This window comes from Oryzias melastigma, linkage group LG4, assembly GCF_002922805.2.
Source record: "Oryzias melastigma strain HK-1 linkage group LG4, ASM292280v2, whole genome shotgun sequence".
Lineage (NCBI taxonomy): Eukaryota > Metazoa > Chordata > Actinopteri > Beloniformes > Adrianichthyidae > Oryzias > Oryzias melastigma.
In genome coordinates this window covers 29,823,631-29,838,884 of record NC_050515.1, presented here as the reverse complement: position 1 = coordinate 29,838,884, position 15,254 = coordinate 29,823,631, and the positions used below count along the sequence as shown (strand labels likewise).

Here is a 15,254-nt window from a genome sequence, read left to right as displayed (position 1 = left end):
TCCATCCATCCATCCATCCCTCCCTCCATCCATCCATCCCTCCATCCCTCCATCCATCCCTCCTTCCCTTCATCCCTCCATCCATCCATCCCTCCATCCATCCACCCCTCCATCCATCCATCTTCTTCCACCCATCCTCTGCCCAGTGGGACATGCCCAGAACACCTCTCCAGGGAGGTATCTATGAGGCATCTGGATCAGATACCCGATCTACCTCATCTTCTGTTACTTTACAGAAAAGATTAACATAAATGTCCCATAATTTCCATCCATGTTATTTACTCTCCTCCTTTGCACACCGCTCAGTTGACTCAACCCACGAGTGGATGTCAGAGATATTCCAAGGCGTCCACATCTACATCATCACCACTATTGAACACGATCCCTTATAGGTCAGATGTTGTTCAATCAGAAACAGTTTGTTCACTGGAGACACCTAATGCTAAGCTGCTTTAACAGGAAACAAAAGCAAGGCATCATTTCACAGAACCAAAGGCAAAAGAGAGGCAAAGCCTTCTTCCCAAAGGATGACGGGGGAATCTGGGGCAGACAGATACAGATACATCTGAATGTGTCGATGCCAACAGCAACGCCAGTGCAACGAATTGGAAACAGGCCCCAGACAATTTGCTGAAACTCTTAATGAGGAGCAGAGCAGACGGAGCAAACAGCAGCATGGAAAGGCTGGAGGAGCAGTGCTGTAGTCTCACTCCTGCCACCATCATCAAAAACATCCAAAACTGACTGTTGGTCATTGGCTCCAGCCTTGACTTTGGCCTTGCAACCATTCAAAAGCATTCATGCAGAAACCATATTTGAACTGCCACAGTATGTATGTGGCGTTCATGTCAAGAGTAAACTGTAGGCCCACTGAGGCTCCAGAAAGGCCTTCTAGAATTCTTGTTTATCTCTGAACTGAAGATGAATTTAAATCTGTGGACATCAGTTCCATAACTGCTGTGTGGGGACAAAGGCTCTGGCCAAATTCAACATTTAACAAGATCTTTATAAAGTGAAATCATTTATGGATTAAAATGTTTAAAAGCTTCAATCACTAAAATATTTTTGACCATTTTAAGTAGAATCCATTTTATTAGCTTTATTTATGGACACCTTTACTGTCTCCTAAGACCCATGGATCCTGTTTTACTGTGTATGTCTGTGAAGAACTCATAATAGTAACTGTAAGGTCTTAAAAAGGCAGGTACATGGAGTTACTGTCTGCATTTTAATGAGGGGTCCGAGACACCTCAGGAAAGAAGAAATAACAACCTTTTCTTTTTTTAAATGTCTTTAAAACTTACATTATCAAAGAAAAGGGGGAAAAAATCTACATTTTACCTTTGTTAAAATGAGTTGTGAAAATGTTTTAATAAATATTAAAATGAAAAAAGAAAGAAAAAAAACTTCAGAACCGGAAAAACTGTAACTAAGTATGGGTAAGATTATGTAAGTATCTACTTCCCACTCCTTTTCAATCAATCAAACTCTACTGAATTTAGTTAATAATTACTATATCTAATGAATCAAATGGGACATAAGTGTGTTTTTGTTTGTTTTCTATTTTCTAATCAATGCTTTTCATTATTTCTGTGATAACGTTAAAAAATGTGTGTATTTTGTCCTGTTTTCTATGCTTGAAATAAACCAAATCAATCAATCAATCAATCAAAGCTTCTGGGCTTTGACTCTGTCTCTGCTGCTGTCCCCTAAACTGGGAACGCAGGAGTACACTTGGCTGAAGTCTGCTCCCTCTCTGGCTCTTTACTGGCTACTAATGCGAGTAAACATCAATGCATTCTCACAACATGTTGACAGGGACCCATGCCAGGACCGAGATAAGAAGGAGCTAAACCTGATTTGTGTTTCTCACCATCAGTGGCTTTCTAGAGATTAAAAAGAAAAAGAAGGATCGGTTCCAAAATGAACACACATCTACACAAGCGCACAGCCATTCATAGGATGTCCCCAGAGCCACTCTCAACCTGGCAACAGCATTTCACATGATGAAAGGCATTATTCCATCTGCGTGTGCTAAATACATTGAATCTCACTCCTACCAGAAACTTTAGGGTCATTTCTTCTCTTTTAGGGCAGTGATTAAGACTCTGTGAAACTATTGTAATTCCTTACATCAGCCTGAAAATATTCCTGCAGAAAAAGAAACAGTGGAAATAAGGACAGTGAGATCTAGACTGGGGCTGCAGGGTGGTGTAGTGGTTAGCCCTTTCATCTCACAGTGGGAAGGTTCAAATCCCAGCTGGTTCCTCTCTCTGCATGTGTGGTTATCTCCAGAATCTCCAGCATCCTCCTGCAGTCCAACATCAGTTAATGGAGAATCGAAATCTCCATAAACCTTTAGTCACATGCACCCCTGCACCGGCTGACCATACATACATACCATTTTTGGGTTGTCCGGTACGTGGAGGATCATAGAGAGGAGGTGTGTCTTGCAGTTTCTTGAGGGGCCCGTGCGTCCACCTTAAAGCATGTTGTGAAAATGGAACGTACCATTGTCGTGTGTGTTGTAAGTGTATTGTGAAGTATTTGTAAAGCTAATGGAAGTTATGCTTACCTCTGACGTACAGGTGAAGCTGTCGTACTGTTCCCTTTACGCCACGCTCCAGTCATCAGTGAGTACGGGCTCCTACTGACCCCACACAAATGCTGCACACAAAGAGTGTGCACGTGATACAAAAGGGCCTGTAAGACATTTCAATAAGGAGAGAACTCGAAAGTGGAATTGAAAGATTTAATTGTGAAGATATTTGTGAAACATTTAGCATGAAATAAGAGTCTTTTGGCGGTTGGGTTCTGGGCTGGAGAAATCATGCTTGCTGATGAAGACCTTGGGCCATGTGAAGAGACCCCCCTCAAGCGGACCGCAATAGGAAGGAGAACAGGTGGAGGAAGCTGGAGGAACACATGGACCAGGTGAGGAGACCCACAGCCCAGACGCTGATGGTGGTTGCAGGACCGTGCCGATCGAAGAGCCAGGAGGAGAATGGGGTGGAGGAGGGCCGACGCAAAGTCTGGAATATGGAAGAAAACAAACTCTACTGTATTTAAAGGCAGAAGTTTGATTGTGATTGCCTGTGAAGAAAGTGAGTGTTTCAACTATTGGCTTCCAATGCATACCATTGATGACATGCAGAGTGACGATGAACACCTGTATGCCTGAGAGGAAGTAGATCTTCCTTATTGAAATTACGCTGAAGCTTCACTTGTAGAATACCCACAAAATATACACTCTGATTGTCTAATTCCCTCATATGTAACCACCATATAGCACGTTTGGAGTGTGCACAAAAGGGATGGATTTTTGATTATTTTTTTTCCCTTTTTTTAGTCATTATTTTTGTTTAGCTCGACATGTAGCCTGCAGCATGCCCATAGAAAATAAATTGCATGAGCTTTTTTCTCCCTGGGCTCACTGAGCTGTCTACATTCTTGGTATTTTGTGTGAGCCACCTTTGTGCCAGTCCGTATCCACCCGTAGGCTCAGATGTGATGGACTGGAGAACTGTCTAGATTATGGGTGCCCAAAGTGGGGCCCTCAGGCCAAATTGGGCCCCCTAAAGGATATGTTTTGGCCCGCCATGTTGTGGCTGCAGAAGCAGCTGAGTGTTTAGTTAAAAACCCTTACCCGTTTCCCATTGATTCTCTATGGTGTTCCAAAGCTCTACTCTTCTTTTTATATTTTTGCTTTTGTTTGAGCCAAAAAATAGACATAATTCATATTCATTATTTTATATTAAAAAGACATGGATGCAAATCCAAATTTCTTAAAGGCTAAAGTAAGACTATGCGGCTCCAGAAATCTCTTCTAAGGCTGTTTGTCTTATTTGTGAGCAGTCCGGCTGCACTGAAAGAGTACAATATACGCCACCATTACGAGACTAAATATTCTTTATTTTCTCCTTTTATTTAAAGACATTCAAAAAAATTACTGTATTTGTCCCACGGACCAAGATCCCGTTTAGATTTTGGGCCTTTGAGTGAAAAAGTTGGGGCACCCTGGTCCAGAGTAAACCCCACCCACACCTGTCAGTGGCGGGATTGGCCCTTAGCATCCCTGTGACCCCAAACTGAACTAAATGGGTGTAGAAGATGATTAAATGAATGCATCAAAAGCTGTGATTATTCTGATCCCTTTTGAATATATAATTAGAATTCTTTTTCAGAAGAAAATTCAAATCAAAGTTTATTTTAAAAAAGGGCTTCTAATAATGAGATAGTTTAGTTGTTTCGTAGAACTTTAGGGCAGCATTATCAGCAGTTTACCTCTTAGATACAATTGTTGTGCAGAGCTTAAGTCTTTTATCTGTGTTCTGTTAAAACCTGTTGAAGGTGACTGATGCTTCACCTCCAACAGTCTGCAAAAGTTCATCAGTGAACAGTTACATCAAATCACGGCTAATGTTTCACATTAGTCCTAATTGTAGGAATTACCTTGTTTGAGTGTCTCATTAATCAATATCTCACTTGTAATAACCATTATTAATTCCTCAGTCATTCTCAGCACAGTCTCACCTTTTGACGCCGGCCATCGGGGGGGTTTCCTTTTGAGTCCCTTCCTCTCTTCTCTGTGGACGGCTGTCATCTGGCCTCTGCAAAAGGCACACTGAGCTGTCAGCCTTCAGAAAGCCCCAGACTGAGGGAAGAGAATGGAAACACACAAGCTCACACGAATGCATGCACGCACCTTTTTATCATTCAGTGGATCCAGAAGAAGCAAGGAGCAGAAATATCCCTCAGTGATGTAGATAAATGATCTAATCAGTCATCTGGAAGCTCGTGGCCTTTTATGTCCTAAGCGCTGTCCACAGCAGTTGTTGGGAATATTAATGCGCCCCCCGCCTCTACCGCTGTCTGACTGACAAGAAAAAGAAGACAAGTTGAAAAATGTCTAAATATTTGAAGAAGCTGATGTGATGCCGTGCTTGGAGCCTCACTGTCAGTGAGTAGGAGGAGAAATCAGCAGAGACTTGCTTGAAGATCTGAGGGGGAGAAAAAATGTTTTTATTGAGTTCTTCTACGTCTTTGTTCTCCTTCTTCTTTCCTCATCTTTGCTTTTCTGCTGCTTGCAGTTGTTTTGTTTCTTCTGCCTCTGTAATTCGTTTGGGCTCTGGAGGAACTTAATCCTCTTTGGTTTGTTTGTTTTATTACAGTATAGTATGCAGGAGCAGTCTGTAAACTCTCTGACCTTGCTTATCTTGTATTGTCAGTTCACAGCTCTGAACTTAACAATACTGGTTAAAGTTTTCATGAAAGCAGTACCAGGAGAAAGAGTGTGCTGTCACCCCAGCACTCTGCCATCCATAGAAGACTTGCATGTTCCTTCTGTACTCCACACTTGTTTTCTGTCTCACTTGGGCCCACTTTCCGTGGTGATAGCAGCAGTGTTTATGTTTATTGGGGCAAGTAGACAGATGAGATGCTTTAGTTCACAGAGAAGATTTTCACTAATATGCATAAGAGTTTTTTCAAGCAGCAAGCACAAAATGATGGAAGTCAGATCTTTGTGTTTTTTTCTTTCAGTTGTTTGCATTTCTTCCCTCTTCTTTGACAGAAGCAAAATCTATGAACATTTACCAACAAAATCAGCTCAGCTGATTCAGTGATAAAGTTTGGCCTCAAATACAAAAGGGGTTGAAACTAATCTACGCCTCGTGTGTCTGAGGATTTATAACCCCCTATTGTAACGGTAACAGCTGTCAAACACAAGAGGCCTTCAGTTCTGATCTGTTTGATCATCTGCTAGACAGGACAGGTTAAAGAAAACAGACACTGTGAAGAGTTCTGCACCTTCGTGGTGTACCCTTACCCTCCCTCTGAACTTGAGGGTGGGGTTGTGGTGCAGTGAGCATGAGCTGGGATGGAGCTTCCAGCCAGTGTGTTGCTCTTTACTGCATGGGTGTTTGAGTTCACTAATCCTGGGCACCAATGGTAAAAGGAGTAGGAATGTGAACTTGGTATTGCCCAACTGATGTATGGTGAGAAGGCTTTAACTGTTGAAAATATGGATAGTGAAAGCCTTCTCTCCTTCAGTCTCCTCATAGTGAAAGGTTTCCCCTTCAGTCTCCTCTGATTCTGGTCCTTCATGGTCAAGACTACATTTCCTTGCATGTTAAGCAGGTCCCTATACAGCCCATTTTCTCTCTTGAAATGACTAGTGTCACTTGCCATTTGGTAAGGGAGAGGCAGTTTTCCCATTTGAACTCTGTGGAAAGGAGAGGAGGCAAAAACAGATGATGAGGGCAAACTCATGGGGGTTTAGCTGACGGAAATACTCAATCACTTGTACACATATTTACACACATTCAGATAAAAACAGTCATTCACACAAACAAAGCAGAGCACATAAAAATCTGAAAGTCACACAGCTAACCTCTGGAGAGTAAAGTGAGAATAGAACAGATGATGAAAAGGTGAGAGGAGAGGAAGAGCTGGTGTGCTGACAGAACAGTGATGGGGCTTAATTACAGACCAGCTCAGCACACTGAAAGCAATTTTAAGAATTATTGTCATACGAATAGATTAAAACACCTTTCTGTTGGATCTACCTGTCTTACAACCAGCTTGCTACTGATTTGGATTAAAAATCCAATCATTGTGAAGGTGGTGCAAAGGCAGGGGTGAGGAAAGGGAGGCAGAGAGGAGTAAAAAGAAAAAAAACGCCACTTAAGAAGGTATATTGCATTGAGGAAAGATGGAAAAAGTACAACAAAAGAGTTACCTGCTTGTGGATACTTGTTAAAAAAAAGGAAATTGTTCCCTCCTTTGATCTAAATCCTCCTGTCTCTCCCATGTGACAAAGACAACCAACGCTTGTCCTCCCAACTGGATCAAGAGTCTCTTCCAATAACCCCCTTGCTTGTGTTTCATGGTCCTTGCAGACACAGAGGGCTGTGAGCACTCGTGGAGGAAGTTTCACGGCCACTGCTACAGGTATTTCAGCCGCAGACACACCTGGGAGGACGCAGAGAAGGACTGCAGAGAGCACAGCGGCCATCTGGCCAGCATCCACAGCGAAGCTGAGCAGAATTTCATCAGGGGTGAGTGCAGCAGCCTGGCTGAATATGCAAATGATGCTGTTTATTTTTACCTGAATGCATTGCAGGCAGTTTGAAGTCCAAATATTTTATGCTCTGTGGACATCCAAGCCACAAATCGTTATCCCTGTTTTCCATCAGCATAAATGATGAACGGATCTTCCAATCTTTACAAAAAACTGAATCTTGAAGAATTAAATGTTCATTGGCGTTCATTCCCATTGCAAGCTTTTATGAATGGACTGAAACACATGAACACACAGGAGGTAATCAGACAGCAGGATGCTTAGTCTTTTAATGAGCTTCATGACCTTTCACCTCCTCCTACACTGCTACTTGTATGGTGAGCAACTGATTAGTATTAGCAAAGCCTTTAACTCTCATTTTGCCAGGACCTTCTCTAGACAACAGAGCGGAGCCACCTACCTTTAGTCCACTCAGCCAGAAAGAGTGAAATTGCCTGGAAAATGGACGTCTCCTCCTCCTCAATCAAGGAGTCAGTCATTAAGAAGATGGATGTGTCTAGTAATGATGTTAATCATCTCTGACAATAAAATATTAAAGTGTGCTAATCCATCTGTACACAAACAAAATCAACCAGAAAGATTATTTTTTAATTTTTTCACACAAAAAGTCAAACTGCAAATCATGATTAGAACACAAAAACTACACCCTGACTCACAACACCATCGAACCTGGAGGCTGTCGGGCTGGTTCTGCCTCAAACATCATGAACATATGTCTGCTCTTCCTCCATCAGTTGGTCTGTTTTTTAATTGTACAATTTGCTGTTGTAACTTTCTTTAAAACTCTTTTTCGTAGCAAAGCTTGATATCCATCAGTACAACCACTGATTTTTTTATTTTGCAGATATTTAAATTGAACTTTATTTACATTGCAGTAAGAAAGTCACTCATTATATTACAAAATAATTCCACAATGAACCTGAAATTGTCAAAAAAAAAAACTCCATCTGAGTGGTGAAAGTTGTGTTTTTTTAATTGCAAAAATCCCAAAAAATAGGATAAAACGTTTTTTATGTTTTATAATGAAGATCAAACGTGTGCCTAATGATGAACATCATCTTTTCGTATAAGAATATTCATGAGATCAAAAATATTATTAGTGTTTTGTTTTATAAATAGGCCTCAATTGGCACATTTTTGATGTTATATATGTGTGTTTGTGTTTTGAAGTGCTTTATATATGTTTCATTAAAATATATATGTTATAAAAAGTAAAAAAAAAATCATCTTTAGCTTTAATTTAGTTAGTTTTACTGTCCCCCCCTTTTTACTGACCCCACAGTGAAATGTAAATGTATTGGTATTTTTTTTCTTTTGTTGCTATTTGTCCATTTATTGTAAACCATACCATCATCGCTGTTTCAAACACAGATATTTCATATCACAGAGTGTTCTCATATCCTGCAGGCTTACTCAAGACATTCCACTCATGTGTCATAACTCTAGTTATGTTTGTTTTCAACCAAAAATGTCAAAGTGGAAAACTTTTTGAAACCTTCAAGTTTAATTTTAAATGAAAACTATACTGACGGCCATGTCTGTGTCATTCCTACATCATTGTAAGGAACTGGTGTGATGACTAACTCCCAGTGAGTCCAGAGACTACTGAGGGTTAATGTGGAACAAGGCTGAGCCAGTTGGTGTTTGAATCACAGTCTTACAGCTTTGTGGTTCCGTCTGTGGCTGAGAGATGAAAAAGGCTCCTCCTGGAACCATACTGCTGTGTTTATAAAGATGAGGAGGTTTTCTGTTTGTTGAACTCATTGTGTGTCATAATCTCCTCAGGTCTCAGTCATGACAACACCTGGATTGGGCTGAATGATCGCACGGTGGAGGATGACTTTCAGTGGACGGATAAGATGGATCTGGTGAGAAAGCAGCAGCTGAATGTAGTTTAATTTAAAGTAAACTGAAGCTGAAAAAAAAATCTCTGAATCCAATTGCACCAGGTTTTTGTTGTTGTTTTATTCATTTAGGTATCTAACCTTTGGAAAGTTTCTTCTTTCCTTCTTCTTGGTCTTTTTTGTATGTTGAACAGCAATATGAGAATTGGCGGGAAAACCAGCCGGACAATTTCTTTGCTGGGGGAGAGGACTGTGTGGTAATGATTGCGCATGAGAACGGCAAATGGAACGACGTGCCCTGCAACTACAACCTACCCTACGTCTGCAAGAAGGGAACCGGTATGAAGAGACTTTCATCTGTTTACCCCATTATTCACAACCACACATCCACACCTGCGTCACAGGTTCAGACTGTCCTTCAGTAATAGCATATCTACACTGTTAAACTCAGTAAAAACGTCAGTATTTATTTCATCACAGCCCAGTCAAACTGTTTCCTGGCAGTTTGTTCTCAGCTCTTTCTTCAAATATCTGTTCCTCCTGATTTAGTGTCCTCTTCCAGAGATCCTCTTAAGGTGCATTCATGCCGAATGCGATTCGCGTGACAACTTTGCATACCCCACCCCTCTTTCTTCGCACAGGGAATTGCTGCTCCTCTCCGGTCAAAGAATGTGTTCCTGAGCTTGATGCCGTGACCGCATATGGGAGGAGCTACCAGCTAATGTTTTTAGGATCGCAATAAGGAACGGTGTCTGTGGAAATCTGGCTTAGAATGTTGAGGAATCAGGTTTATTTATTGAGAAGAGTTCTACAAAAACATCAGTAATCATGTCTCCATGTTTGAGTTTATATTAATATTATTTAAAGATTTCCCCCGTACAGGGGGCTGTGTCTGTATGACAGCCACTTCCACTGTCTTTCTGTGTCTCTGTGGCTGAGCTTGAAGGCTCTCTGTTAGGAGACCTTTTTCCTTTTTTGTTTAATGTCTGGATGAAGTCCGAGCCAGCAGCCTCTGCACCTCGCAGAGCCTTTCTGTCTGCCGCCATATTGAGCAAGTGAGTGAAAGCCGGCGATCTGTCCAGAGTGCATCCCGCCTTCGCTCCAAAGCAGCCGGATGAGCTCTGAGAACCTGCAGCTCAAACGGATTAATGAGAAAGGTGGAAGTTCAGGACACAAACTTGAGCCACTAAAATCGTCACATGCCCAAAGCTGAGTTCCTGATTGATAGACTTCAGATATTTACATTTTGTCAGCGCCACCCACTTGGCGCCGTGTCGCTCAAATTGCGCTGCTGGCAGACCTTTGCGCCGCACCTGTCACTCAAATTGCGCCACGGGACTTTAGATCTCCTCATGTCACGTCTGTTCATGGACTTAACATTGAAACTGGGCGCTTCCACCACACGAATCGCGTTTTGGTGTGAATGCACCTTTAGTTTATGGATCTGAAAATATTGAAAATGTAATAAGGGGTTTAGAATTCCTATGGATATGTCTTATCTAATTTGGCAGCCTTTACAGTCAGATTTGAAAGGATTTATGATCAATGATCTGCCGTTTGTTTTTGAATCAATGTGTTCTATCTGACTCCTGACTTTAACTTTCTTTTATTTCACTGAGGTCATTTTCAGCCGCCACCATTTTTCACTGTACTTTATCATCAATGTTGGGGTTCAGTGACCAGTTGGTTATCTCATTCTCTTACTTTTTTAGTGTTATGAAAAAAAACCTTCAAGTAAAATAAAAACCTATGCTCTGAAATGGTTCATAATTGGAGTTCAGAAAAACAGTGGAGACACCAGGCTGAGTGACACAAACTCAAACATTTCAGAAATGAACTAAACCAATGAAATAATGGAGCAAAAATCAGATGAAGAAACAAAAAGCAGACAGGAAAATACCCTGAGGGTAAACGAGTGAAATGAAGACATCTGTGGATGACTGAAGCTGAACCTGATGTGACAACAGGGAGACCACTCCAAGCAGAACATGAGGAAAACCCAGAAATCTGATCTTATCCGGTTGTGTTTCTTGGTCTTTCTGAGACACTCTTTAGTTAAATAGTCTCTCTTTTCTTTTTTTTTTTAAACATATCTGATATTTTCTTTTGTATGTATTAAACTGACTGAGCGGTGCTCCTACAGCTGCATTCATGGCTTTCTTTTTCTAAAAATAAATGGTTTTAATAAACTGTATTAGTATTACAGTTTGATAGTAACTTGCACTGCGCCTCTACCAAATGACAGTACTATAGAAAACAACATAACCACAAGGAGACTAATGTTTTAAATGGACCATACCATGACTTTCTTAAGCCTTTCAGAGTGAACTATATCCATATATGATCATATATTACCTTTGGAACACTAAAAAACAAATTATTTATCAATTATTAGTTATTTTCATGAGTTTTTTCCTACCCAGATGTATAATTGATTGATTGATTGATTGATTGATTGATTTCAAGCATAGATTGAAAAATACAAGACAATACACACAATTATCTCAAACTCATTACAGAAACAATGAAATGCATTGATTAGAAAATAGAAAACAAAAATAAAACACACTTATGTCACATTTGGTTCATTCATTTTCTGTGATAATTAACTAAAGTCAGTAGAGTTTGATTGACTGGTTGAAAAGGAGCGGGAAGAAGCGAACTTATATAATCCCACCCCTACTTATTTACTTCATTTCACTGTTTAGCATAACTATGTAATCTGGTTGTTGTTGTTTTTTAATTCCCAATAGTAAAGTTGTGTGCTTGTTGATTATTGATTAATCTCATCAAACATTATTTCAGTAAACAGTAGCATCAATCATACATCATGTAACAGATCTATAATACTCATTGATTATCATCAAAGTACAATGTTATATTGATACAGAAAAATAATCATTACACATTGAGATCAAGTTTTAAAGTAACGATAGAGTTCTTATTAATCATTCTCTGAAAGAATTTTTATATATTTTCAGTAAACATTAATGATTCACACAATATCTAATAATCATTGATTATCTTTAGTACACATATTACATTAATCCTGTAATCATTGCTACATATTTGGATCAAGTAAAGAAAATTAATACCATAGTGATTGTAAACTTTTCAGTAATCATTAAAGTATATTACATAACATAAAACTCATTGATTGCATTTGAAAAATCTTTGATTATTTCATCACATTCAAGTTCAGACATTTGGAATTCTTCAAACACCAGTTGATCTTTTCATCTTATCTTCATATTGTGAGATTAGAGTTTCTTTATCCATTTTCTTGAATGTATAAATGCTTGAACATTGTTTGAGATCATTACTTAACTTGTTCCAGAGTTTAGTTCCACACAGAAACACAGAAACTTTTCTTTGTGGTTCTTATCAATCTGACCTTGAAGTTCCTGCATCCTCTCAGTTTGTTCCTCCTTCATTTTCTAAGAACTGTTTCTGGATATTGTACGGTAATGTTTTCCCACTAGCTCTGGATAGTAACTGTGCAGTGTAAAAATCAGCAAGATCATACAGTTTTAAAATTCTGGATTGATCAAATAAATCGTTGGTGTGATCAAGATAACCGGCTTTATGTAGAATTCTGATGGCTCGTTTCTGAAGCAGAAAGAGAGGATGTAGTGAACTCTTAGAATTATTACCCCAAACTTCTATACAGTCGGTGAAATATGGTAATATTAAGGAGCAGTACAATAAATATCTACAATTGTATTCTAATATATATTTAGATTTATTTATAACTGAAATACATTTTGAAACTTTAGTTTGTGTGTCTGATGTGTGGCTTCCAACTCAGTTTGTTATCAATAACAATCCCTAAGAATTTAATTTCTGTTACACTTTCAATCAAGTCATTATCAACTTTAATTGAGAGCTCTGTGTTGGCTTTGTAATTTACTTTAGATTTGTCTAGATTCAAAGATAGTTTGTTGTAATCCATCCATAATTTTATTTTGATTAACTCTGTTCAACACATTGATAAGTTCCCTTTGATAGAAAATATTTGTGTCATCAGCAAATGATTTTACTCCTCAGGCTCCGCCTACCACTGTGAGTGTGTGCCGCCCGTTTTGTGACATCATCCTGTCTTCGTTTCTTCCACAAAAATACTTTAAATTTCTTCAAAGATGGAAGCACGTACCATATATCTGCCTTTTACCGCCACACTGGTTCACTCTGTGACATCAGATCGTGAGGACCTGCTCGTTTTCGTGGGTATGGGAGGGGCTGCTGCTGAGAGCGCAGCATTAAATACCGCTTTAGGGTTCTTTATAGTGATGAATGAACAGTATAATACACTTAAAAGCTCAAAAAGTTGTTTTTTCATAGTATGACCCCTTCAAAAATAAAATAAATTAGGCAGAAACCATGAAACTCTTTACGGGGTCAAACAATGACTAATAAAAGAGATAAAACACTGATCTGTTGATTTTCTCTCGGACTCTTTTCCATTTCCCACATGGTGGAAGCCATTAGCACAGAGCTGCTGAAGTCTGTTTAGTCAGCCTAGTTACTCCTCCCTCATCAAGCTCCAGCGTCAACTTTAAGGAGCTTTTCATGTAGAGCTCACTTCCCCGCTCAATTTATTTTTATATGCAAGCAGAACATTACACATTCCCCAGGGGTGTCATTATTTCAGGAAACACTGTATTTCTAATTTTTAATTCAATGAAACTTGAACAGAAAGAGAAGAATTTCAAAAATGTTTGCACCAACCTTCTTATGTGTCGCAGCTGCTGTTCCTGTTCAACTCTAAAGTCCCTCCATGCTCCTCTGAGAGCTTGTTAAAGTTTATTTTTTACCGCCTATTTGCATAATAGTCACATTCATGACCAATGGCAAATATGTGGCGAGAAATCTAATTCGTTTAGAGAAAAACGGGCCACAAAACAACTGCTCTGACTGAGGAACCGGACCCTTGAGCACTAAAAACATGTGGGACTGCTGTGTCTTCTCCACTGAGAATGGAACTCAGAACGTAAAATACAGTGAAAGCTATTCATCAAGTCATGCCACAGTTTTTGTGCCAGTTCACCACTGAGATTGTTTCAAAGCTCTACGATGTGCAAAAACATCAAGTTCAATTGCCCTAATGCCTTCAATTGCCTTCACATTGCCCTAATAAATACAAATTCTTTTTAACAAATTCTAATACATGTAGCATAGCGATGGCCAAAGTTTACAAAAGTCTGGAGGGTTCCAGATTTATGGAGGTTTTGTAAAGTTTGTTTCAGTTTCGGGTCCATGAAGCAGCTCCTTCATCTTTTTGCTAATCATAAAGAGAACACCAGTGCTTGTTCTTCATAGCACCAGCACTATGTGTGCTTCTGTCCAAATATCTTTGAGGAATGAGCTATATGCACGACATACTTCCGCATTCGGTACATGAGCGCTCACTCATTTCCGATTTGGGCAGTGGGCTATTGTTTATATTATCAGAGTATTTGGACTTTAGAAGATGATTTTAGGAGCTACCAAGAGTCACTATAACTGATGTTAGGGGCATTGTTCATTTTTCTAGCAAAATACTCCAAAATAAAAATTCAAAAATGATTTAAATTGTATTTGTTGTCCTACAAAGTAAACTTTGAACGTAACTTGCTAAGACTGATGCTATTCACATGTATTTATGCGACCAGCTCTAAAACTGATGGAATTTCATGTTGGTGACACACAATAGGTGCAGGCAAGATGCAGATTCCTGCATTGTTTCACGTATTTATGTTCATCTAAAGCTAAATGTTGTGAGTGGTCGCACGTATTTACTGAAGTCCCGGTAGGTGTCACGCAGCTAGAGCATAGCTGCAGATGATCCACAATCAGGAACATTTGGAGCATAAACCGGAACCGGAATCCTAACCTTAACTTTTCCTCTGGGTCCGTGCAGCCAAGAAACAAAGTTCAGAACTGACTGCAGTATTTAGAAAAGTTTGTGTAAATACCATTGTCATTTTCATTTGGGCTAATGCTAGCTAGCATGAAAGACACGTCTGATTATCACTGTCTTTATCTTTATGAACTGTTAGTTCTGTTTCAGTTACTCCACAGTCGAGTGTTTCTAAAGGTGTTTAAATGTAATTTTCATTGTTAGGTAGAATCATTCTGAGACGTGATTCATTTCCTACGTCTCAACAGAGGCGAGGTTACCGTTAGCTCACGCTGCTATCGCTCCATGAAGAAGGCAGAAGCTCCTCATCATCAGCTGAGAGTACGATCAGTAATCCCAAAGTCATGTTATGTTAAGTTGGTCTCCTTCTTCACCTTTTGACTTATCCTACCCTGGGGTCGCCACAGCGTAACAGCACCCACTGTTTCTC

At 39.6% G+C, this 15,254-nt stretch overlaps 1 protein-coding gene across 1 annotated transcript in view; it reads left to right on the top strand.

Moving 5' to 3' along the window:
- Window positions 1-15,254, top strand: part of ncanb (neurocan b) — a gene marked incomplete at its 5' end in the record, with an annotated part of 125,724 nt that overhangs the window by 97,057 nt on the left and 13,413 nt on the right. The window contains 3 exon segments of the mRNA XM_024258925.1: window positions 6,900-7,058; window positions 8,867-8,949; window positions 9,120-9,264. Coding sequence (XP_024114693.1) covers window positions 6,900-7,058; window positions 8,867-8,949; window positions 9,120-9,264 — 387 coding nt within the window.